Source organism: Bemisia tabaci, chromosome 7 (genome assembly GCF_918797505.1).
Source record: "Bemisia tabaci chromosome 7, PGI_BMITA_v3".
NCBI lineage: Eukaryota > Metazoa > Arthropoda > Insecta > Hemiptera > Aleyrodidae > Bemisia > Bemisia tabaci.
This window is the reverse complement of record NC_092799.1, coordinates 24673612-24697156: the sequence shown is the minus strand read 5'-3', so window position 1 is coordinate 24697156 and position 23545 is coordinate 24673612. Positions and strand designations below refer to the sequence as shown.

The 23545-nt window shown below is 36.2% G+C and overlaps 1 protein-coding gene across 14 annotated transcripts in view; it reads right to left on the bottom strand.

Annotated features, from left to right (window-relative positions):
- LOC109032278 (protein lap4) overlaps positions 1-23545 on the bottom strand; it is a 53412-nt gene that overhangs the window by 7390 nt on the left and 22477 nt on the right. For 9 of the 14 annotated variants that reach the window (XM_019044330.2, XM_072302127.1, XM_072302124.1 and 6 more), the window contains 15 exons: positions 22889-23068; positions 21295-21453; positions 20321-20435; positions 19674-19807; positions 19055-19159; positions 18274-18426; positions 12697-15228; positions 10368-10473; positions 9611-9628; positions 9000-9056; positions 7862-7991; positions 6441-6546; positions 5964-6077; positions 4942-5160; positions 257-448 (listed from right to left, as the gene is read on the bottom strand). In XM_019044330.2, coding sequence (XP_018899875.2) covers positions 257-448; positions 4942-5160; positions 5964-6077; positions 6441-6546; positions 7862-7991; positions 9000-9056; positions 9611-9628; positions 10368-10473; positions 12697-15228; positions 18274-18426; positions 19055-19159; positions 19674-19807; positions 20321-20435; positions 21295-21453; positions 22889-23068 — 4320 coding nt within the window. Of the gene's footprint in view, positions 1-256; positions 449-3972; positions 4061-4941; positions 5161-5963; positions 6078-6440; positions 6547-7861; positions 7992-8999; positions 9057-9610; positions 9629-10367; positions 10474-12696; positions 15229-18273; positions 18427-19054; positions 19160-19673; positions 19808-20320; positions 20436-21294; positions 21454-22888; positions 23069-23545 lie in introns of all 14 variants that reach the window. The other 5 variants (XM_072302128.1, XM_072302126.1, XM_072302122.1 and 2 more) reach the window with 5 other exon arrangements.

Sequence of the window (23545 nt, the reverse complement as noted above, 5' to 3'; positions counted from 1 at the left end):
GTACTGAAGACGATACTTGCATCGAAGAGAGGCTTAAAAATGCTCAGAGACAGAGAAAAATGTGACACATTAAAAGGTTAACAACATTCTAACCTTTTTGTATCAGAGAATTCAGATCAGCATAAGACATAATGTCCATGCAAAAACAGGCTTCAATCATGCTTAGGAGAGATCTATTGGGCTCGGATCACAACACCATGCTCAAGAAGGGAGTTTGAATGCTAGCGAACACCATGCCATGTTGATTTTGGTTCACCTCTTTTTCTATCAGCTTTTCGACGATTTCGACCGTACGAACTTTGCGTTCGCCCGTTTTCTCGTCGTAGTATTCTTCCGTTTTAGTCGTCACCGTTTCGCCCAGAACTTTTTCCCGCTCACAAACTCGCGTTTCACCAGGCGACTCCCTCATCAGTAATTTTGGGAAATCTTCACTTGACGGGCGAAGCCACTATAATATGAGTTAAATAGCAAATGCATCACATCAGCATGCATACCAAACACCAGAATTAGTCATCATCATGGACAAAAATAGCGAATCAAGGATAAGGCACATCTTACCAAGGAATTTAGCGCAGATAAAATTTTGTTGGTTCTTGATGTAATGTTCCTAATGACCTTCTAAACGCAATGGACTTTAAACTGAAACTTTCTACATGCCAATTTTCAAATAGTTTGGACTGGAAATGAAATCTCTCAGCTTTTTTATACCTTATTTCTCTTCAAAAATATAGCATTGCCACCGTGTCTGCTCTGCAAATGAACCTGGTATTCATAATAATTTTAGTTCTTTGACATTTTCAATTTATTTATTCATTCAAATCGACTGATCTAGTCTTGCCAGTCTCAAAGAAAATGCAGTATGCCCGAACCATGCAATGTCTGTTTTGACTCTCTGGTATAAGAGAGCGAGCTCTCCTTCATTAGAAATTTGATGGTGTTGCATCATTTCTGGGTATCAGGAAAGAACTTTGTCCAAAAATGACCTTTTCAGCCTTAATTTACTTGAAACTGGTCCATTGTAAGTTATATTCTTGAGGCCTATTATGGTCAGATAGCCATAAAGTGTATCATTATATCCAATATTAAGAAAATTTCATTAGCCTTCCTCAACTGTGCCTTATCCTTTATGAAATACATACTTACGAACGTTTCAAATTTTGAAACATGGCTGCTCAAGACAGGGTGTCTACAGAGTGTCTTTGGTACCTTATAATCTCAGATCTTTGCTTTATTTGCGATAATTTTTCTTTGCTTCCCAAAAAATTCCTATTTTTAACAGCTTCCTCAAATTCTTGTTAGGTTAGGTTAGGTTAGTTCCTCAAATTCTTGTTATTGCAAACTTTTGCCATTTGTTAAACGCATTTTAAATTAGAGAAAGGCAACATTTTTTTATTTATTTCCAGACCAAACAGTAAATTTGATGTAGATGGTTCAGAAAGTGGAAAGTATAAATACTGTCTGAGTGAACCAAAACATACAAAATTGGACTGAGATAGTGCGTGAATATGATGTAGTAGCATATGGAGCGAAATTGAGTGCCCTAATGTCTGTTTTAGGAGCTTATCCTTAAAATATCGTATATCAACACCTTTTCACGAAAAATATGTACATTTTCTATGCTTCAATAACAAACTTTCAAAATCTGTGTTTTTTCAGTATACCCGCATTTTTTCTGTGCAGTAGACACCCTATGAAAAGCCATGGCCTTCTATTGACAAATTTAGTTGTATAGTTTAAACCAAAAACATTTACTGGAGATTATATTTTAACAATCTTTGGATCAAATAATTAATAATTTAGCTCATAAAAACTCACAGTGAGGGATGGAACCTAGACTGTCGGAATGTTAAGATTCGAGCTTTCAGAGGGAAAAATAAAGTTGGCTATATTTAAAGCAGGTATTAGCTACGCAGTTTTTATACTTAGTTATTTAAGAAGTGTTCTGACAATCTTTTCTCAACCATTTTGACACGAAAGTCATGTGAAATAAAATAAGATTATTTTTTCTTTCATTGTTAATAATGAAGAAGGTAGCCATGGATTCTCCAGCAAAAATTTTATGAGCAAAGTTATCATGATGATACTCATTGCCGTAAAATACAAATTCAAAATCAATGAAATCAAAGGAGAGAAAAAAAAAACAAAAAAAAAAGTATCATCCAAAAATGTTTCCCCTAATGAGACCTGAATATGAAATTTATGCATAGATGATAGAAAAGGGATGATATCACCTGAGCATGCAAAATAATTAATCAAAATGTTTACAATGAAACCCAATCCAATCACCATTTTGAAGGACTGCTGCACCCTCGGCAAAGGTAAAAGAGAAATTGGTTGAAGACTCAAACTTTTGAATTAAAATAGACAGAGAAAAAAAGATTCGTCTTAATGCCAAGTGTCAATATCCCTGTATTATTAAGATTATTGAAACTTTCAAACAATGCAGCACGGGTGCATACCGATAGTTTTCTTTTGGCTTCATTGATCAGAGTAGATAAAATTTGCACCAAACACTCGACTGGCAGCAGTTGATTTGATAATATGCATTAAAGAAACAGGGTGCAACAGTTCTCCTTAGCTTACTTTGAGCAATTCACAGCTTAGGAGCATAATTAATCGACAGATGAAACTTAAATCGATGGTTGATGCATGCATCAGTTTAAAAACTGAATAAAAAAGAAAAAACTTATGCTTTTATAATATTTTCCCTCAAGTTGCGATCATTTCAACGCAACTAAATCAATACTGTCAATTGATTCACAATTGGGACAACCTGCTACGAGGGTTGAGGGGATAGAACAAAAATGCAATGAGCATTCACGCAGTTCTATTTGCAGGGGTGCAGAAAGTTCCAAGCCTTCCCCCAAGTTCAATCGAAACTTCTCCTATTTTAACCAAAATTTGTGATGCTGACTAAAGAACCAAAAACAAGATTATGCAATGTGAGTACAACTGCACATTTTAAGGGTAAACTGAAAGGATGCAGTCATAAAACAAGGCACAATTTGATTGGCTGGAAACACTATCTTTCAGCTGGCTGTGATTAAAAAATGGAAATAAGTAATTTCCTCCTTTCGATGTCCGTAGGCTGAATCTCTTGTAATTTTCCTGTGGTGATCGCGCGCCAAAGTGGTATTTTTTTTTTTTTTTTTTTTTTTTTTTTTTAACTTAAAGTTTGAAAGATGGTTACAAAACTCATCATGTTGTTGGAATTGGGAGAATTCCAAACAATTCTTGAGAGGCTGAGTTAGTTTTCAGAATTTTCGAAAATCAATGCAAAACAGGATTTTGGGTGGTCAAATATTTGGAGGCAATCAGAGTGATTGGCGGCGACAAACACACGTTCTCTCTCATACAAGCACTTATTCTCTATTAAAAATTGCGAAATATGCAGGGAAAAATAAATCACTTTCACACCATAAGACTTCTAGAGGGGTTGCTAAGTCTGTGAGATGTCTGAATAGAGGAGAGACAGACAGAATAGGCACATGATCAGCGCATGAAAATAGAAGAATTGACTTCACTAAGATATTAAAGCACTGTTCAATTGTTCATGAGGATGTTGACACATACTTGAACATGTTTTAAACACTTTTACATCAACTTAAGATGGAAATAGGCATTAAATTGATTTTGACGAACTGCTTATACCGCGTTTTTTTGGGAGAGGAAAAAATTAGTTAACAAAATTTCCATACAACATCATTAAGCGGACATCAGTCCCTAATTAGGCTAGAATGATGGAAATAACTGCTCTACAAAACGTGGTAGACACTGAGTAGGTAATATTGATTAATATTGTAGATAAAGTGCATCTACCAGTACAAACTAAGCTTCAAACTAAAGTTCCGATAAAACCTAACAAGAATAATAACAGAGAAGAGAGAGCCTAGCCTAAAAAACATACGAATGTGAAGCTACGAACGAGGAGTAAGAGAAAGGAGGGGTAAAAAGAGAAAGATAGATATTCACGTCTGTGGTGTGTTGCACTGGACACAAGGCTTCGGAACTCAAACTACAAAAACCCGCAGGGCAAATGCGAAAAGCCTCGAGTGTTAGGCTGAAAAAGTTTTATTATAGTTCAATCTATAATTAAGAAATTTCTACTTGTTGCTTCAAATTTTTTGGAAATCTAACGTCGGTAAAAATTATGCGATATTGGATTACTTAACTGATGAACAGCAAAAATATTTGATTAAAAGACACACAATACTTAGGACACTCTAACTTTCACTTATGATGTTTCATGGTTAAGATGCAGTACAGCCGCTTCCCTGGCCACCAACATCACTCGATTGTTCATGTAAAGCTCTCACTCTCTCTAAATGTCGGGAATTAGCTTGCATAAGCATATTAATTTCAGTTGTTGGCATTGAGAGAGGAGGGTTTGAAATAAAAAAAAAAATATTTTCCTCACTTTCTTAGGTAAATGTTTTATTACGTAATCTGTTTCCTAAACATTTCAAGTCTGTGTTCATTATCTTTTTCCCATTTTTGTAATTTTCTCAACTTTCTATGATACTTCATTCAGATGCTTTCCGAGTTCCCCTTATCAATTTAGGGTTAAAATCAATGTCGTACTCTTCGTCACAAAAGCGTATGGCTACAGTCGATTTGTCTAATATATCTTTCTCAGCAGTGTTCTTTCTATACTCTATGACAAGAGCTTATGAGTTACCTGGTTTGATATGATTGAACACAAATGCTTCCCTCTAAGTTTGAATTTTAAACTTAGAGAAACTAATATTTGGATTTTTTTCAAGAGTCTGTAAAGGAGCCTTAATTGATAAATGGTACATGAGAAATGGCTAGATCCGACATGGTTGAACAGTAACCGAGTGATGATTTCAGTTAACACCCTATATAGAGAATTAAAAATCATACAGACATTAATAGGAAACGAAAACAGGACAAACAAAAAAAAAGTATAAAGCTCCTTACCTCAACAATATTGTTCTCTTCATCTGGAGTGGCTGGCCTGTTTATGTTGGCATCATTATTGTAGTTGATATTGTTAATATTGTTGCTGTTGAGTGTAGCAACCGCGTTTTCGATAATTGTGGACTCGGCATTGGCCAAACTGTTCCGATTATTTCTATTGTCGATTGTCTCGCTCATTTCACTTATCTTTTTGATGACAATCTGAGCTTGTAAAGCATCCTAAAATAAAGTATGTCAGAGGATCAATAATTAGTTTTGCAACTCAGACAGAATTAAAAAAAAATACTACCAGTTTTGAAAATAAGTCACCAACACTGACATTTGCCCTGGTTTTCATTGACCAGTGAAAATTGTCTCTCCAGTCAATTGGTGGTTAGATAAACGAATAAAAAGTTGACTTTATTTACACTAAATAATTTTGCTGCTATTGTTGACCGTAAAGTTTTTTAATGCAGAGGGCGCATAATACAAATATTTGATAATCTTCTTACAGTAATCATAGATCGGGTCAAAAGCTTAAAACTACAGACATGAGTCAACAAACATTAAGCATAATAGAATTATAAAAAATTGGAAAAATTATCAATGAGAATTCACTCTTGATTTCTTGATTTGCCAGGTGGACTGTACCAGCGGCCCATGTAACACCTTGTTTTCCTCTTTGAGGAGAAAAATGAACACTTTAAATGCTACAGAGACAGAAAAACATCTTGATAGACTTTCAAACAGAACCTTGCCCCAAATCGTGTAGGGAAAAACTGGCTGGCTTACATATGAACATGGAGGAAATTCACAAACTGATTGCGGTGGACTTTGCGGTGATTGATAGAGGAAATAATGATTGGTTTAGCCTTTACGAACACTTTTGATAGATTAAAGGCACAGTGTTCTGTAAAAAATGAGGGACCATTCTCCCCTAGCATATTTCTGGCTCTATGCAATTGTCAATCTTTAATTTTCACATTACTGTACAGCGCAGTTGCATTCTTGCCGACAAAGAAAAAAAATTAAGATGAACTGACCTGCTCAAGGGATTTTAAACGAGCTTGCCGCCACGCAGCTCGTTTTTCAGCATTGAGAGCTCTTTGTTCTGCACGCGACAGCTCCTTATCTAATTCCTCATCAGTAAGCAAGCCCTGTCAACAAAATCAATCACATTAAGGAGGGCTAGATATAATTTATTTAAGTATTCAAGTAACTTTGATCTAAAGCATGATTGTAGTTACATAATATTTTATTAAAATTTGAGGAAGTTTCCAAGAAATAGAGGTGATGCCTAAAATTTAGAGCAAAACAGCTAGACAGCTGCAGTTTATTTTAAAAAGGTATTTTGGGCAAGTTGATAACAAATGAGAATACCTAAATTTTTCCGCTATTCACTTCATCAAATTTTAGATGAGAAAAGAACTTTCAAAGATGTTCAAAATATGCCTAAAAATATTCATTAATGTTGAGCATGCCGATGAGTGAGACAAACCAATGTGTAACAGAAAACTTACATCTTGGATAAGTCGATTTTTCATCCGTTTTTCAGCTTTAGCAGTTCGAATGACTCCAGGGGAGGTTACATCTTGATTAAGAGGTGCCAGCATTGCATTGGTGTTTCTGGAGGCAAATAAAGCATAAATTTAGAGCATAACCAACATTTGCAACTTCTTTAAGGTTTAAACAGAACTGGTGAGCAAAAATATTTATCAAGGTTTAGAACAGAAATTAGAAACTGAAATTCTCTGACATTTCCCGGATTATCTTTATAAATTTTGGTAGAATTCCCTGACATTTGAGAATAGGCTAGATGGTTAAAAATCACCACTTACTGACTCGAGCACACATCTTATGTTTGAAACGTTAAACACATTCTGGAAAATAAATAGAAGGGATCAAACCCTTTTTCCTTGAAAATGTATCAGTTTCTCTGATGTTTCCTGGTTTTCACTGCCTTTATAAAATTCTCAGACTTTCCCCGGGTTTCCTGCTTATCCCTGTTGTGACAACCCTGATTAATACTCTAATTTGGAGTTATCACCACCATCATTCACTTAATTTTCTTGACCATAATTTGGTTTTTTATTAGTTTCAGAATTGCTGAACATTTTTAGAGAAGTTTGGTGTGAATAAATTACGAGGTAAATTTTAGGAGAATTACCAATTTTCAGTCAACAAAAGAATAGCATACGGAGGGAAGAACATCATTTTTACAAGATTGATTTAATCTGTGGAAAAATCTCAAAATTAGTTGAGAGCAATATGTAATGAGATAAATGCTACATCATTCTTCTCAAAATAATTTTTTTTTTTTGTGCATGCAACCCTCGGGTGCATCAAAAAAATGAAAGTTTGCAATGTTACGCTTCCCAGGTGGTAATCAATGCCACTTCGTAAAAAACATTTTTGCCAAAATTTGAGCTAATTTCAACCAATCTTATTTTGGCAAAAATGTTTTTATACCAAGTGGCATCAATTACCATCTGAGGAGCATAACATTTCAAACTTCCACTTATTTTGACGCACCCTAATGTAACCTCTTGCCCATCTCACAGGCAAAGAGAGAATTAAAATGATGCTGACTTCAAACCGAGATTTTCCTTGGTGACTTTAACAAGTCTTGAAGCCTGAGTAGATGATTTCAATTCAAACTAATATTGACACAAGGATCAAAATTTGCAAACGTCTGAAAAAAAAGGCAAAACTTCCTCTGTTTAGAACTTTGCTCTTCACAAATATCTATGACTCCAATCAGGTAAATCTTGCCATGTGATTCAACATTTCGAGGATCTTTTTGAGTCATTATACATTTGAGCATTGATTGTAATGATTGATTGTAATTGATTGTATGGGTAACAGAAACCTACGATTGACAAGTTAAAGACAATGAAGTTACATTCATTACTAAAAAAATGTTTACTACAAAAGTACTCACTGTATCACAAAGGCATCAGAACCAGATAGTCCATTTTCCTCATCTTCTTCACCTGCTTCACCCATAAAATCTTCTGCGTGAGTTTGCAGCAATTTCAAATCGCCTTTTGATAATGTTGCTATTTTTTTTTCTGGTGGAGCAAAAAAAGAAAAATATGTTACAAAACGATGGTAAAAGTTTAGAGCATGGTAAAGTGGAAAATTCTAAGAGGTCTGCTTCTCCAATCACTGATCAACCTGTAAATACACATTAAACCATAAACTAAAAATCACATATTTTGGTTTATATCCTCACAGATTTTCTACCTTATTAAAGACTGATTGATTACGAGTATTGCACAAAATTTCTTGCAGTAAATCATTTCCCTTTGAGGAATTTTTCAAAAAGTTTCACACCAAACTTTCTGATATGCTCCTATCAAGACACTTGTTTTCCAAGGTCTCACTGTCTATATAAGCAAGGTGGCTGCTTTACAGCTGACACCTATACCATTAACTTTCGATTACTGAAATTTTCATGTAATATCACTTTTAAATTTTAAATCTACTGTCCTAATTTTCATGATTTCACAGCTTTTCACAGGTATCAATTTTCAGGTGAGCCCCATATTATTAAACTAGGGACTGGATGCTAGCTAGTTGATAAGTTGTCAAAAATAAAAAAAACAAAAACAGACTGAAGCTTCCAGCTTAAACGTACAAAATTAGCATGTGAAAAGAAAGTCAGCAGTAGATTAGTGAGAGATTGGAAAGGTAGAAAAATCTGGCACCACTCAAAAAATAGTGGCTGCATGGTCTCTTAGGCCAACAAGTGCTCTCGCCATTACTATGTAGACACTGTTAACACCGGAGCTATAAATTAGACGTACAGAAACTTTTGCTATGCTGAGGGGTCATGAAGGTTCAGAATAGGTAACTTAAAAATCCGCCCTTAAAATTTCATTTTTCCGAGTGTTTTAGAAAGATTAATAAAACAAACGTTGATGATTATTTACATTGATCCAGTGACAAAAGTATGACTTTTTTTTACTATAAATAGGACCTGACAGAAATTTAAAAAGACTACTGAATGGCAGGAAGATGGATTATTTCAACATTATTTCCGAAAAGTAGACCTTGAGAATGTGATTCTGGCTCACCTTCTTCTTGCTTCAACTTTTCTAGTTCATCTTGGCTCAGGAAACTGAAAGTCCTCTCTGCAATGAAAGGGACAGAATTGATTAGTATGTACTGATTGATATTCAAGTTTAGAAAATTAAAAAAGGGTTCTCTCCGCCTCTTCCACACCCCCCCCCCCTTGACCTTCGAGATAATGATACACAAGGTCTGTTTTGGTTGCAGTTAAAAATAGTTGCAAAATGTAGACGTGAAGGTACAAAGATCAGTTTCGTTTGAGGGTTGAATTTTTTTTCCTTTCTTTTTTTTTAGCACAAAAAATTCATTGAGGTGGTCAAGTCTGGATGGAATTGATGAGTCTGAGCTTTTTTGAGTCGTTCATTTTTTTGCTCTTAGAGTGGTTTTGAAATGTATTTAATCTTCTCGGTATTTTAGAAAAAAAACTCAGGAAAAACTTGTGATAGGCCCTTAAATACTGAAAAAGATCTGTTGGTCAAAAACAGAGAAATTGAGAAAATTGCTTCAATTAAGGTGTTCAAAGGACAAAATTTTTCCCACGATTACATGGAATTAAGAAGAGTAAAATATTCTTTGACAAACTAAAGGAATATATTGATCTGAGAAAACCAAGTACCTCGATTCAAATAAAGCCCTTCCAGGAATGCAAAAAAGGAAGAAAGAGAAGGTTAGTAAAACACTGAGATTGAACTTCATCTTCCTTCTTCAAAAAATGTTTCATTTGCTCATCAAGTTTACTCTCTATTTTTGGAAAAGAGATATCAAGAATCTAGATGGCATAGGAAAAAGCTACCACTATTGGGAAATTCTTATGGAACTGTTTGAAAGTCTTCATTTCTATCTGATTTCTCGTTAAAAAAATAATATACTTTTAGTAGCATATTTTCCAGGAATTTCTTGAGTCAATTTCAACGCCTCCTTGGAAAGATTTGACTAGAAAAGGTAGCTAATGCAGAATCAACCATTAACTCCACCGCTGAGTTGTGTGGAAATTTCTCTAAAGCCAGAAAAACAAGAAAAAAAAAACCTCGGCAAATGCAAATGCTTCAAACCTTGGGTACCACACATTACAAAAACGCCAGCGCGCTTTATCAGTTACATAAGTGACTTGTACTTTACAATCGAAACCTCCAACAGTGTCTCTTTGGCACAACAACAAGATGAAAGTGCGCCGTACAATGCTGTCTCCCATGAGTTACTCATTTTGACCTGGTCTAATCGACAAAAGACTGCCACTATGACCACCCTGGCAATAAATGCGTTAATTCAATTGTGTATGAGAAGTCACAATACGGAAGCTTAGGAAGACAAAATTCCTGACAAAAACATACACACAAAATTTTTGAAAGTAGAAATTCTTTTTCCTTTATTACCTGGTTTAGGAGAGGGGTGATGATGCTCTTCCATGGCTTTCTCGAAAAACTTTTTCTTGTCACTGATGGATTGTTTGGCAGGACTGGCTGGCGTTGAAATAGGAAGCTGAAAAAAAAGAAAACCAATGACTTAAAGGAAAACCACGAGAGTCATTAAATTTAATAACTGACGATTGAGAAACATGCCTATGTAATTTAAGAGGCCTTATTAGTTTTCAACATAAATTATTTTATCTTATTTTATCTCTGAAGACTCACTTTCATTATTATTGTGATAAGAACTTCTGATAGGAATAAAAGTTTTTTCCGTTAAAAAATCTGTACAAGATCAACAAAGATTCAATTATCAAAGGGGAATAAGGAGGAATAAATGCATGCTTTACTACTGTTTCTACAGGAATCGAAAGCAGTAACTGAATGATACCATCTCTTGCAAGGAAGGAATTCATGCAAATTTGGGGTGAAAATGTTGTATGTAAAATATCTACAGGTTGAAGAGTACAATACGGTCGTTGGTGATCAAAATCTGTGGGTAAAAGGGTGATATAACTCTTGATTTAGGTCTATACAGATAAGTTAAGCAAATTTAAACTGTAAGAAAATTAACGTAAAAATGATAAAGCTGAAATGGAAAAAAGAAATTCAGACCCTTTCCACAATATTCGATAGACACTGAAAAAAGTTTGAACTAGTGAGATTGTTCAGTAAATGAAGGAAGGAACACGGAAATATTGGTTGCAATAAAAAAAAATAGGCACAACATGTTTTGAAAATTGAAAAACCAGACACAGAGCCCCTTTGAACAACTGTGGGTTGTTCTTACAGTGATGTGAAAAGAGCCTGTTTCATGAGGACCAATTCATCACTGACTTATTCAATAACTTACGACTGAAAGACCCATTTTGGTGCCTTTTTTTCTAGCTAGAAACCTTTGCAGGACTTTTCTCCTGCTAATCTCAGTCCAACTGCAGAAAATCTGTGAAGGTATAGTTACGGCGAAAGGACACTATTCAGAATCGGCGTTTTTATCAGCCCCCAAAATATGACACGACTCCCCCCCCGGGGGGGGGGGGGGGGAACGCCGATTTTGAATAGTGTCCTTTCTGAATTTTTTTTTTTTTCTTTTTTTTTTTAAAGTATTTATTTTGTAAACTTCCAGAGGAATTATATACAATATCTTTACATTCAGGTAAATCAGTATACAGAAAACGACAGAGTAGTTTCCTACTTCTTGAATGAAAGGTAACTAACATAGTAACCTAGTAACACAAATGAAAGAGTATAAGTATAAGACTCATTATTACAGATAGGAGGATTAAAGGTACATAGAAAAATTAAAAATACAGATCCATTCTAGGAGTGGCCAGCTCCCAGGGTTTGCGTCTTTTTAGTCTTCTAATTTCGTTACTGTTATCTAACAGAGCAATTGCTTCTTCGTTAGTGTGTCTGTGTAGACGTGCCTCATACCGAGAGGAGATTTTAGTGATGAAGTCTCCTACAGACTCAATACCGAGATCTCTATGGATGTCTTTGTTTCGCTGATATCTGTGTGCCCCACATATTTTGCGTAGTATTTTATTTTGGAGTGTTTGAATCATCTTGATGTTCGTGGGTGCAGCCGTTCCCCATATCTGGCATCCATATGCCCAGACAGGTCTAATAAGCTGCTTATAAATAAGCAGCTTATTACCAAGGGATAATGGTGAACGACTGTTAACCAACCAATGCAGGCGACTAAATTTCCAATTACATTCCTGCCGTTTTAATTTTATGTGGTGTTTCCACTTAAGCTTACAGTCAAGATTAAGGCCCAGATATTTGGCGAAATTTGATATGGGGATGGTGACATCTCCATATTGTAAAAATAAATTGTTATTAATAATACGGTTTGAAAAGGTCATTAAAACAAATTTGTTGGGGTTCATGACTATATCCTTTTCTTGGCACCAGTCATATATTCCTTTCTGAATGATATGAATAATAGGGAAAATCAATCTCGGATTGGAAGAGGGTGGCTTCACCGTCGATTAGTTTAATTCTTTGGATCACAAGTGATTTACGGACTATTTATATTCCGGTAAACTCAAGATTTTCTGCCTTACTCTGATGATACACTTTCCAAAACCAGAGAAATTATAATCAGTATGCTTAATGGTATGATTTACCAAATACAAACCTAATGTCACTAATTAATTTTTGCATACTACAATTTTCTTTGAACGGATAACTTGTTAAATGAGATAAACTGAATAATAATTGCATATAACTTTATTAAAGCACCACGCATAAATCCTAAAATAAAAATTAAATCAAAGTTGGTAAAACATACCTGCTTGGAATCTGAGGATAAGCATGCATTTTTACTCGAACTGATTTTAGCTCCAGTGTTAGATCTACAGGAATTGTCCCGAGAAGGGCATGTGATAGTGGGAGTTGAGAGAATGAATTCTTCCCAGGAAGGAATGCGAGAGGTTTTCGGAAGGGTTGTGTAATTTATAGGTGGAGGAGGTGGAGGAGTAGTTGGTTTTGGAGGGGGGGATCTGGGACATCTCCTCAGAGACCCTGCTTGGGGAACATTTGGACCCCGTTCGGAGGTTTTGATAGGTGATTTTGAAAATGAGTATCGGCTGGTGTCAAAGTCAAAGGCCTGTTTTTCTTCAATGTTGTTCTTTAGGAAGTCAATTCTGTACGACTTTTCTTCATTCAGAGTGTCTTTAAACGTTTGTTCATTGCTACGATAGTTGTACACCTTTGAGGACTCAGAAACAGTCTTACTGGCCAGAGATTTACTTTCTTTCATCAGGATGTCTTTGATGATGAGAGAGTCTTCACTTGGTTTAGATGCGGAGAGCAGTGGTTTCGGTTTGGTTTCAGGTTTGGCTCTATCATAGATTTTAGTTTCGATGGTGAATTTCTCATTTTTCTTGACAACTTCATCTGTGACTTCACACTCAGAGAAGGAGATGTTATCTGAAGTGTCACTCTTGGTAACTGATGATAGATTTGTTGAGCCAGTATTAGAGACAAGTTTTTCAATATTTGATGAGTCCGTTCCCAATTTAAAAGTTCGTTTATCTCCTTCAGAACTGACAGTGAATGATGATTTGTTGGAATTAGAGCCTTTGGAAAACTCAACTTTGCCTGCTTTGTTTGTAAAAAATTTGTTCTGAAAAATACTCTCATCCTTGGTGTATGCTTCTAGACTACCTGCTTCATCAGTCGTTGTTTCTTCTTTTTTTCTTTCGAAGGTCTCTTTGAAGTTCACTCCTTTATCGTCAACTTTCACCTCAAATTTCGTTGGTGGTTTCATACTTGATTTGAAACTTTCACGGCCCAAGTTCTTTTGTTCAGCATCTTTGGTGATATTTGAAAAAGATCTATTGCTTTCCAAGGGTTTTTGCTCAACTTTATCTTTTTTAGGCATAAGTTCAGGATCTGAAGTAACATTGAGGAATCTTGACTTATAATCCTTGAGATTGCTGTTGCTCACAATTTTACTATCAAATTTCCAAGTGCCACTATCGGATAAATTGTCACTTGTATTCGTTTTTGTTTTCTGTGGACTCCTGATATCCCAAGTTGATTTGGAACGGCTCCCTGGACTGAGAGGGGCATTGGTCGACTCGGAATGAATATCGGGTGTAGACTTATAAATTCCTTTAGTACTTGATACTGGTTCAACTTTATGAGATCTTTGAGATTCTGGTGAGAGGATGGGAGGAGAAAATGGGGCCGGATAGGGAGGTAAGTGTGGAACATAATATGGAATATTAGGGTAGCAACTGGTCGGGGGAGGAGAGTTGATTGAAACAGACGGAGGGTATGGAGACATCAGTGGAGACTGAGATGAAAACGGAGGGGAGTAATATGGACTGAAATACATTGATGATGGAGGTATGAACGATGGAGGAAAAGGAGAGTAATGAACAACAGATGGATATGGTGCGAAACCCATCGTTGTGTGGAAGAGCGATGCCTCATTCACAGACGGTGCTGATGTGGTTATAGTTGTGGAGGTTGCGGAGTTTATAATAGCTGAATTTTCACTCACCTCTTTTGCAACGGATTTTGTTGAAGAAGACGGCTCTGAAAACCAAACGCTTTTACTTGTCTTCGGTAGGGTTGATAGCTTTGGTTCTTCTTTCTCCTTCAGAACCGAGCTGTCAGGAGTTTTCCAGACAACATTTTCAGCGCTTTTACTTGTATCCTTACTTTGAGACAACAAATCGCTAACAACATATTGTGTTGAGCTCAATGGACTCCTCGTTAAATCTGGCTCACTTCTTCCGACAGATGATTTTATCAGGAGATTATCGACAATTTTAATGGCATCGGCAATGCAGCTTGATGATTCCAAGAGCTTGCCTTGGTTTACCTTCGAAATTTTATCTTCGATCCTCCTGCAAATGTCCTCTTCAATACTACCAGTATCAAAATCGAATTTCTGATTACTTTGCTCAAACAGGTGAGATTTTTCACTGTGGTAGACAGGAGTATATTCACTGAACTGAGATCCTTCGGTTTTTGTTGATTTGCCAACAGTAGAGGAGTTGACATGGGTGTCATGAGATGAGGTAGTTTCACTGGATGAAGTAACACGGGTGTCATGATAGGAGGAGGTTTCTTCTAGAGATGAAGATGTTTGAGTGGTTAACGATCGTACGTTCATCTGAGACGCATTAACAATGGGGTCGGAGTCTAGAGAGGTGGGTTTTGAGGAGATCTTAGGGAAAACGAGGTGGTCTGGGGACGGGTGGGTGGACCTGGATGGGTAGGAATGTCGAGGACTCGAAGGACTCAAAATGACATCAGGACCATTTTGGGTGGCAGATGAAAGATCAGTCTTGGAACCATCAGGTTTCTGTTATCATGCAAAAGACACAGAAAAGTAAAACAAAAGAAAAATCCAATTAAATGAAAAAAAAGAAAACCTTCTTCCAGAGATGCAATTATTTACTTGTAAAACAAATTGAAAATTAAGACGAAAAATAACAAAAAAACAGCTGCGGGAAATTCTATTTATCCAATTCTTGACTTGCCCCCCCCCCCCTTGAAACACTAATTTTAGTTGATCTTTTCATGTGATAAAATGTAATGATACCACTTCCCCTCCCCTCCAAAAAATTTTACATAAAATTACAGATGCTCTCTTGCGCATATTACAATATGTAATGACAGTTTTCCATGTATCACTTTTTAAAACCTTTGTATTACTCTTTGATGGTACTGAAAATGTATGTAGAGTAATTCACCTGGTCTTGCTTATTATTTCTCTAGAAGTTGCGTGATATTTCAACTTTGAGCTCACTCTGTGGCAGAATTAGGAGCTCCACCACTCGAAATTATCTTTTGAATTGGCTTCTTAAAACGCAGGTTGACTACCAAATGAAGGTAAGATGAATATTACTGTCTACAGAAAAGAAGTGGAGCTCAAAGAGTAAAAGTTTCCATCGTTGCTGGGATACTGGTGAAGCGTCAATTTATTTTCATGCCAGACCCAGTTCAATTATTTCCTATTTCATGTACATCACCATAATAATTCTCTAGTGAAAGGTTTTAAACTTGTAATTTCTCTTGCTAACACATCTGTTACCTTTCAATTCATGAAAAGAGATCCAGGGAATAGTTGGGGGAAAAATTAGAACTTAAAAAAAACATGTGAAAGATGCAGAGATGCAGTTTGGAAATGAGGCACCGAAATTTTTCTCTTGCTAACATAAAATTCTACCAGCGATCTTCATATTTGTCTGCCTAAAATGGGTAACATTGATAAAAAAAACTCTTCAACATGCATCCTTTGCCAAAAGGAGACTTACTTTCGAGAGTATTCGGCAGGTGAGATTTAAAAAAAAAAATACATGCAAAACCCACAAAAATTGATAAAATACATGGAATGTTTCACTGCAGAAAAGTGTTGGGTTCAATTATATTGAGTCATTTCCTGATGGGATAAAGGATTCTTCTACCATGACAATATTAGAAAATGCATGCATGTTTTTTCTTATTTACAACCGTCCGAAACATGAGAGCTGAGATTTGCTTGATTCATGATTTTGCATTTGTGGGATTCAATTACGCTCAGAAATAACCATTTTTGAGAGTATATACTATGTGCCAAAAGAAAACATCAAAGAATCCTTGTCAGAAAAATTAACCTAGGCCCTGACTCACAGAATCATAAATGGTTGGAGAACAATGAGCCCTGTCCAAACCTCAAGTTTCTCCAACTGATAATAACAGAGACTTGAAGAGGACAAGTAGATAATGTCACATGCAGGTCCCCATAACCTTAATCTCACCAATCAGCAACACGTAAAACATTCACTGATAACTTTAAATGTATCACTGACAATACAAGACAAGGAGGAACACACCGCCTGGTATAGAGCACATGATGAATCTATTGTGTTATTCCAAGAGCAACATCTCTTTTGAACTGGATGTATAATTTGTCTGTCAGAGAGATTTTACTTGCTAACCCACAAGCTCCATTCATCAAGTCATGATTCCACTCTGCAAATAGCTCACTCTCAATGCTGATGCAACTGTTTCCCACAAATGTTGCTATAGTTCGATCAGAGCAAATATTAAAAGCTAGGAAACCCAGTTCTGAAAAAATATGAAAAGCACACCGAGCACCCGGATAACACAAACTTTGACACTTCCTACTGAGCTGAGTGAATCGCAAAGGGGCATGCTAGAAGAAGATTAGAGAGGAAAGGTAGAGGAAAAAGAGAACGCTATGCAGTATCCCACCATCGAGGTTCTTTAAGGTAGAGATAGTCAATAAGGGAAATTACAATATTCAAAGGTCGAAAAAAGGATAAAATGTGAGATGTTTTGTTACATTAAACTAAGGAACGAGGAAAGGAACAAAGAAGTCATTGTTTAAAAGGGAGATATCTATAGGTGTGCATTATATGGGATCAATACTTAAACTTACTCTGTAATTTACTACAATTCACTCTCTGCCTTCTCTGCTTGAATGAGAAAACTTCTGCGCTCTTCAATACAAAAATCTTTAATTTTTGATTTTGCTTGCTACACAAACCAAGTCCTTTTATTTAGAGTCAAGACACAAATTAAAAAACCCATTGCCAGGCAATTGTATTAATTGAGGGCTAATGAATAATACCGCCTAACTGGCAGGTTTTCAAAAAAGAGTTAGCGACTTCGCCGCATTCTACAGCATAAAGTACGCTAACTGATGATTTTAGTTTTTTTTTCCAATTCTGTAGAGGAGCACTTCAATTACACTCTAACGTATAAAAAATTGAGAATCTAACCTATTAATTATAAAAATGGCGAAGTTTTCCCTTCGTTCTACAAAATCGTCAGTTTTCAGATAGGCGGTTTTGTTCATTAGCCATTGTAATGTTTTTACTGGTGCTGCAAAAACACGCAAAAAATGAAAAAAAAAATGCTGAAAACAAAGTTTGGATAGGATTGGACCTCAGTTATCTTAATTCCCCGTATTTAAGACTTCTCATATCTAAGCAGTCACCAGTGGTTTAAAAATACACCTGAGATCCTGTCATCTGGGAGTATTTACACACTGGTTACATGACACGATTGCTTACATGAATTATTATTGCATGATAGTTGGCAATGAACACTGGCACTGGCACTTGGTAATTGGCACTGGTGTTGCTACTATGAGATTGCACTTACTTCCTGATAGTGACAATCATCATTAAATTATGGTTTGTAAAAAAAAACAGAAGGACCGGAGAATTATTTGACATAATCGATGATCTTGAATGAGTACCTTGTCCTTTCAATAACATATCTTTGTTGTAATCTGAGAAAGTGACAGGGCTTTATTAGTCAAAATAGAGATGGCAGAGAGGGAGTGCAGCGCAATAAAGTTTAGTGACAAACTGAAGGGCCAAGACCCGAAACTTACGTTCTCTTGAGAATTTTGAGGGCCCAGAGTGTGCTTGCTCATAACAATTGTTGTTGTCTTGAGGCTATCACCAGATTTTGGTCCCCCAGGGGACTTTGGTTTAGGCACAGGATCACTGGCTAAGAGCTCAGCTGCTCGCACAACATCTAGAACCTGTCATCATCAAAACCAAAACAGAGCATAATGAGAAAGATATTTTTACTTCAATTGAACTTTGCACATTTCTATTTCACCATTCAATTTAATGTTCACATTTTTTAAAACAAGCATAAGCGTTATTCAGATTTTTAGCTATGCCTTCAATTACTACTAAAACTTAAAAATCAATAAATATTAAATCTCAAATTAAAGGGGTTTAATGATACATAAACCAAGGGGCTTTGAGTTTCAAGCATTAAAAATTACACCTTGTGAAAATTATCTGCATTTTGTGACATTAACTCACTACATGTTTTATGATACCATTGAAAAACATGTTTCTTTGATTGAAAATAGCAACTTTCTAAAAATTAACATTTTTGTACATGTGACAAAAAGTGATGGCTGAAGGGCTGAGTCAGGTAAGCAATTTTGTCTATTGTTTAAGGGTAGATTGGCATTGGTAATCTGAGGTTGTATGAAAGAAATCATCTACCTGCAATTTAACCCTTTAATATTACCGAAGCCTGTCACTGGCTCTGTCCCTAAGTTGTTACTTTTTCTGGCTTCGACGAAAAATGTTGCGCTCTATACAATTCATGATTATTTAAAGATGACAAGCAGAAGTACAGAAAAACTTTACCTTTTCCTGGGTTGATTTTTCTCGGATGAGATCCAAGTCCAGTTGGCCACGTTTTTCGCTATCCTCTTTCTCCCACTCAACTAGTTCTTGCTTCATTTCTTCTTCCTGAAAAATCATTAAGAGATTTTTGTTCAAAATTTATCTTTTTTCTTCTTCTTTGGGTTTAAAATTATTCTATTGAAGTAACATATTCAAATGATCTAAGTGCAAGATGTCTTATCTCCGTTGTAGCGTATTAACATTTCTGCTTCTATCTTATTCATTCGAAGAGGAACAAGCTAACTTTAGGGCGTGAACTTCATACAGAATATTCTACTGACAGAGAACAAAAATCAAGGAAGTTTTCCTGGAAGGGGGTGAAATACCAACAATTTATAACAAAAAAAAAATAAAGAAAGGAAGAAAAAAAAAAAGAAACCCAAAGAATTTAAGAATCAAGAGAAAGTATGCTAAACTTAGGATCTTTTAAAATATTTAGAGAGAGGAGGGGAAATTTTAAAAGAATCATTACCAAAAGAATGATAAGGATGCATTTTGCAATTTCTCGTTTTTTTTCATGGCAACAGAATTAAAACGTGGTTACTAAATTGATTGAGGGCAATAAAAAGTCTCCATTTACCTGTCTAATGATTTCCGAGTCTTCATACTCTCGGTCAAGACTTGACATACTAACACTATGAGATCTAGATTGTGATTTTTCTCTGTTTAATTTTCCTTCGCTAACCAATCTCTCTACTTCCGCTTTATCGTAACCTAAAAAACAAATCAGATACATTAATGATGTTAATACAAAAACCATAGCTTAGGAAGTGTTTGTCTGGAGACAGCAATGGTGATGTGGGTAGAAAATAGCGCACAAATTATGCCGCTTTTGCTCGCGTTTTTATGGCATAGCAGAAAAAATTACAATAAAATACATTGGCAGAGAATGTGTTAACTTTGACATACAATACAGTCCATCAATGATGAAACCCATCGAAAAAAACTCTTTTCCCTAAATTTATTTATTTTGTTTTCGTACATTTAGGCCCCATTCTTGGAGCTATGGCGCAAGTTATAGGTCAAAGTAAATGATAGGTAAGAGTTCAAGACTTCTTCATCTTCGCGTCCATGTATAAAATTACCTTAGGTAAGGGGAAAAAAGTATGCAGTACAGTCTTTGATCAATAAATCTCAAGATTTTTCATGAATCAAAATTTTTCTGTTATAAATGCATCCGATGGGAGGGGTACTTTCAGTGACCTCAAAATAAAAAAACATGCTTACCTTTGCAAACGACTAAGTGCAATGATTGTCCTGCGCTTCTCAGCGCATTCACAGCCTCTTGGTGGGTGGCTCCTAAAAGTGAAATTCCATTCACCTCTAATAACCTCATTCCAACCTGAAAAAAGAAACCAGGACCGAATCAGTGCATTGCACATAAATTACTCATTTATTTATTTTCACAGAAAATTCTTCCACCAAGATGTTCCAAAATTTAGATGCTACACGATTTCAGGACCATATAATTGAACATCATTCAACAATACAAAATCATCAGCACTACAGGCTGCTCATTTAAATTTTGTTTGTCTGCTCGAAAAGTCTAAGCAAAGGTGGAATGGAGTTGTGTAATTAGTAGGCTAAGTTGATTGAACAAGCGTCAACCTCATCTTAAACCCTTCACCAGGCCGAATAATTAACCAGTTGTCAGTCAGCAAGAGGGTGTTTTTTGGTCCATAATTCTACCTGATAAAGAGCTTGCGATGTAATCTCCATCCGTCTTAACAACACAGCAAAGCAATCAATAACTACATTCCACTATAAATTAGTCTCATCCGTTAGATGCAAAATACAATTTCAATGGTTGACTTGCTGAACCTTCATGGCAGCAACATGTCTATTTTAAAGATGAAAATGGCTTAAATTCAGTCGTTTGGTAGCTGGGTAAGAGATAATTCTACCTTCAAGCCCCACTACGAACTGAAGATAAATTATAGTACATTAGTATATTCATCTACAATACATGATTCAATTCTAAAGCCAATTAGGCCAAGAATAAAGTCAAAAGTGCAACAAAGAAAAAAATTCATTGCTGCATGAAATTTTTCCCTTTGTACTTTCGACTTGATTTTTGGGCTAATTAAATTAAAAATTGATTGTATGATCTAGAGAAATGAATCTACAAGTAACCTGAATTAAATTATATAAAAAGTGGGTTAGTCGTACATTGAAGTAGTAAAAAGGGTTAAGAGATTTACCTTCAGTCGGCCATCCTTCTTGGCTGCCCCTCCAGAATTGATCTTCGATATGAAGACACCCTCATCATTTTTGTCCAATGGATTGCCGCGATGACCTCTAAGACCACCTTTGATATGCATGCCAAGCTTGCTTCCATCGGTTTTAACGATTGTCAATTCCTGAGACAAAAACGTCAGGCGAATTGATCGAACATTCAATACTTCAGCTTCAAACACAAAGCTTAGAAGTCACAAATCACTGACTAACTGTAGTAAAACGCTCATCTATTGGATTGCACAGGACCAAAAGACCAATCTGTTAGATCGCCAAATCTGCATATTTGATTCAATGGATTATAGTAAAAATTAGGGCTGTGCGAGCCTGGTTTTTTGGATTCGAGCCGAGTTCGAGTATTTTTTCACTAAGTCGAGCCGAGTTCGAGCTTTTTCGAGCTTTGAAAATGACCCTCGAGCCGAGTCGAGCTCGAGTCGAGTTCGAGTAATTTCGAGTTTTAAAACGTGATTTAATCTATTTTCTACAACAAATAATTTCAAACAAGACTCATAATATGATATTAATAATTATTGGCGATGACACACTAGGAAGGATTTACACTAAACTTACAAAATGTTCGGCAGTAACGCGTTAAAATAACTTCCCGCGGTTTAATTTTGAAAAGAGGACAAAACTTGGCAAGAAGCGGCGTGGCGCGGCGTACATGAAAGGAACTTCGGGCGGCACAAGTAAAGGCTTTAGAGCCCATTTATGCACGCAATTCGTGTCGCCGGCGGCAGTTGTCGCCGCGACGTTTTTTGGAATCGCGCGACTCCTATTTTTGTAGCCGCAGCACCTTTTTTCTGCCGCCGCGACACCGTTTTTCTGGAGCGCAAAAGGTCCAAAACACGTGCTCACTTTCAGTTTTCCAAGCGGCGGTCGCCGCCGCAGGTTGAAATTTGTCGCGCGCATAAATGCGCTCATATGACTCCGTGTAGTTACAAACCGCGCGCGCGGCAGGAAATCGCCGGGCGGTAGCGTGTTGGCGCTGCGGATGGTAGAAATTTGCCGACGAGACTCTGATGTTATTCAATCGTAAAATGATGGCAAAACTAACAATAGTTTAAGTATGATTGAAATGTTTGGAAGTTGGACTCTTTCGGCGTTTCCGGCTCAAAAAAACTCGAAATACTCGAAAAAACTCGTGTTGTTGACACTCGAGCCGAGTTCGAGTACTCGCTCGAACCTAACCTAACTTTCGAGCCGAGTCGAGTACTCGATACTCGGCTCGACTCGACTCGAAATTCGAGTACTCGCACAGCCCTAGTAAAAATGGACAAAAATCCATAAAATCAAGGTTTTTCTGGGAGAATTTTACAAATTGCAGTTTACCTTCCATTAAAATCTTGCCCCCCCCCCCCCCCCCAAAAAAAAAAAATTAAAGTTTTACAGAATGTAAATGAAGTGACACTATGTTAGTTATTGTAGTTTTTCCCAATTGTCTCAGTTTTCTACCATTAATATCTGTAATATTGATTTTATTGCTTATAAAAGACGATTGGAAAGTACAACAGATCAAGAGAAAAAGCATCCGAGGACGATTGAGAAGCAGATTCTTACCCTGAAACCTTCTGGCAAAGGATCATGTTGGATTTTTAATATGATTTCTGAGGTTGGTTTGAGAAGAGCCATGACAGCCTCCTGATGAGTATACTGAGAAATATCTTCATTGTTAACGGCTAAAATCCTATCTCCCATCCGCAACTTTCCAGATTTAGCAGCAATACCTTCAGGAACAATCTGAAAATTCAAATGGAAAATCAGCTGTTGACAAAATAATGCTACTTTGAAAAACGAAAGCAAAATCAAGCCAATACAGAATGGTCAGAATGCTGATAACGCTGAATAGAATGAAATCTACAGAAGAAATCTACTCTGCAAAGTAGGAGATTGAGTATAAAACAGAAATCTACCTTCAGTACAGCAGACTTGATAGCAATATTTTAATATGTTTGTCATATGCTTAAAATAATGAAATCTGAGAAAATTACAGCAATTGAATATGAAGCATGTTGATAAGTAGCGCATCGAAAATTGATAGATGAAAGAGATTTACTTCCAAAAGACATTGCTTACTTGTCACAGAGTGCTTCTATTCTTCCTTCAAATTCTGCAGTGAAAATAAGTAGCACAGCTCTTAGAAACATACCTTGTCCATAGACTTACTGTGACGTAAGAATGCTGACTGGCACAATAATTATGATAAATTGTAAAACT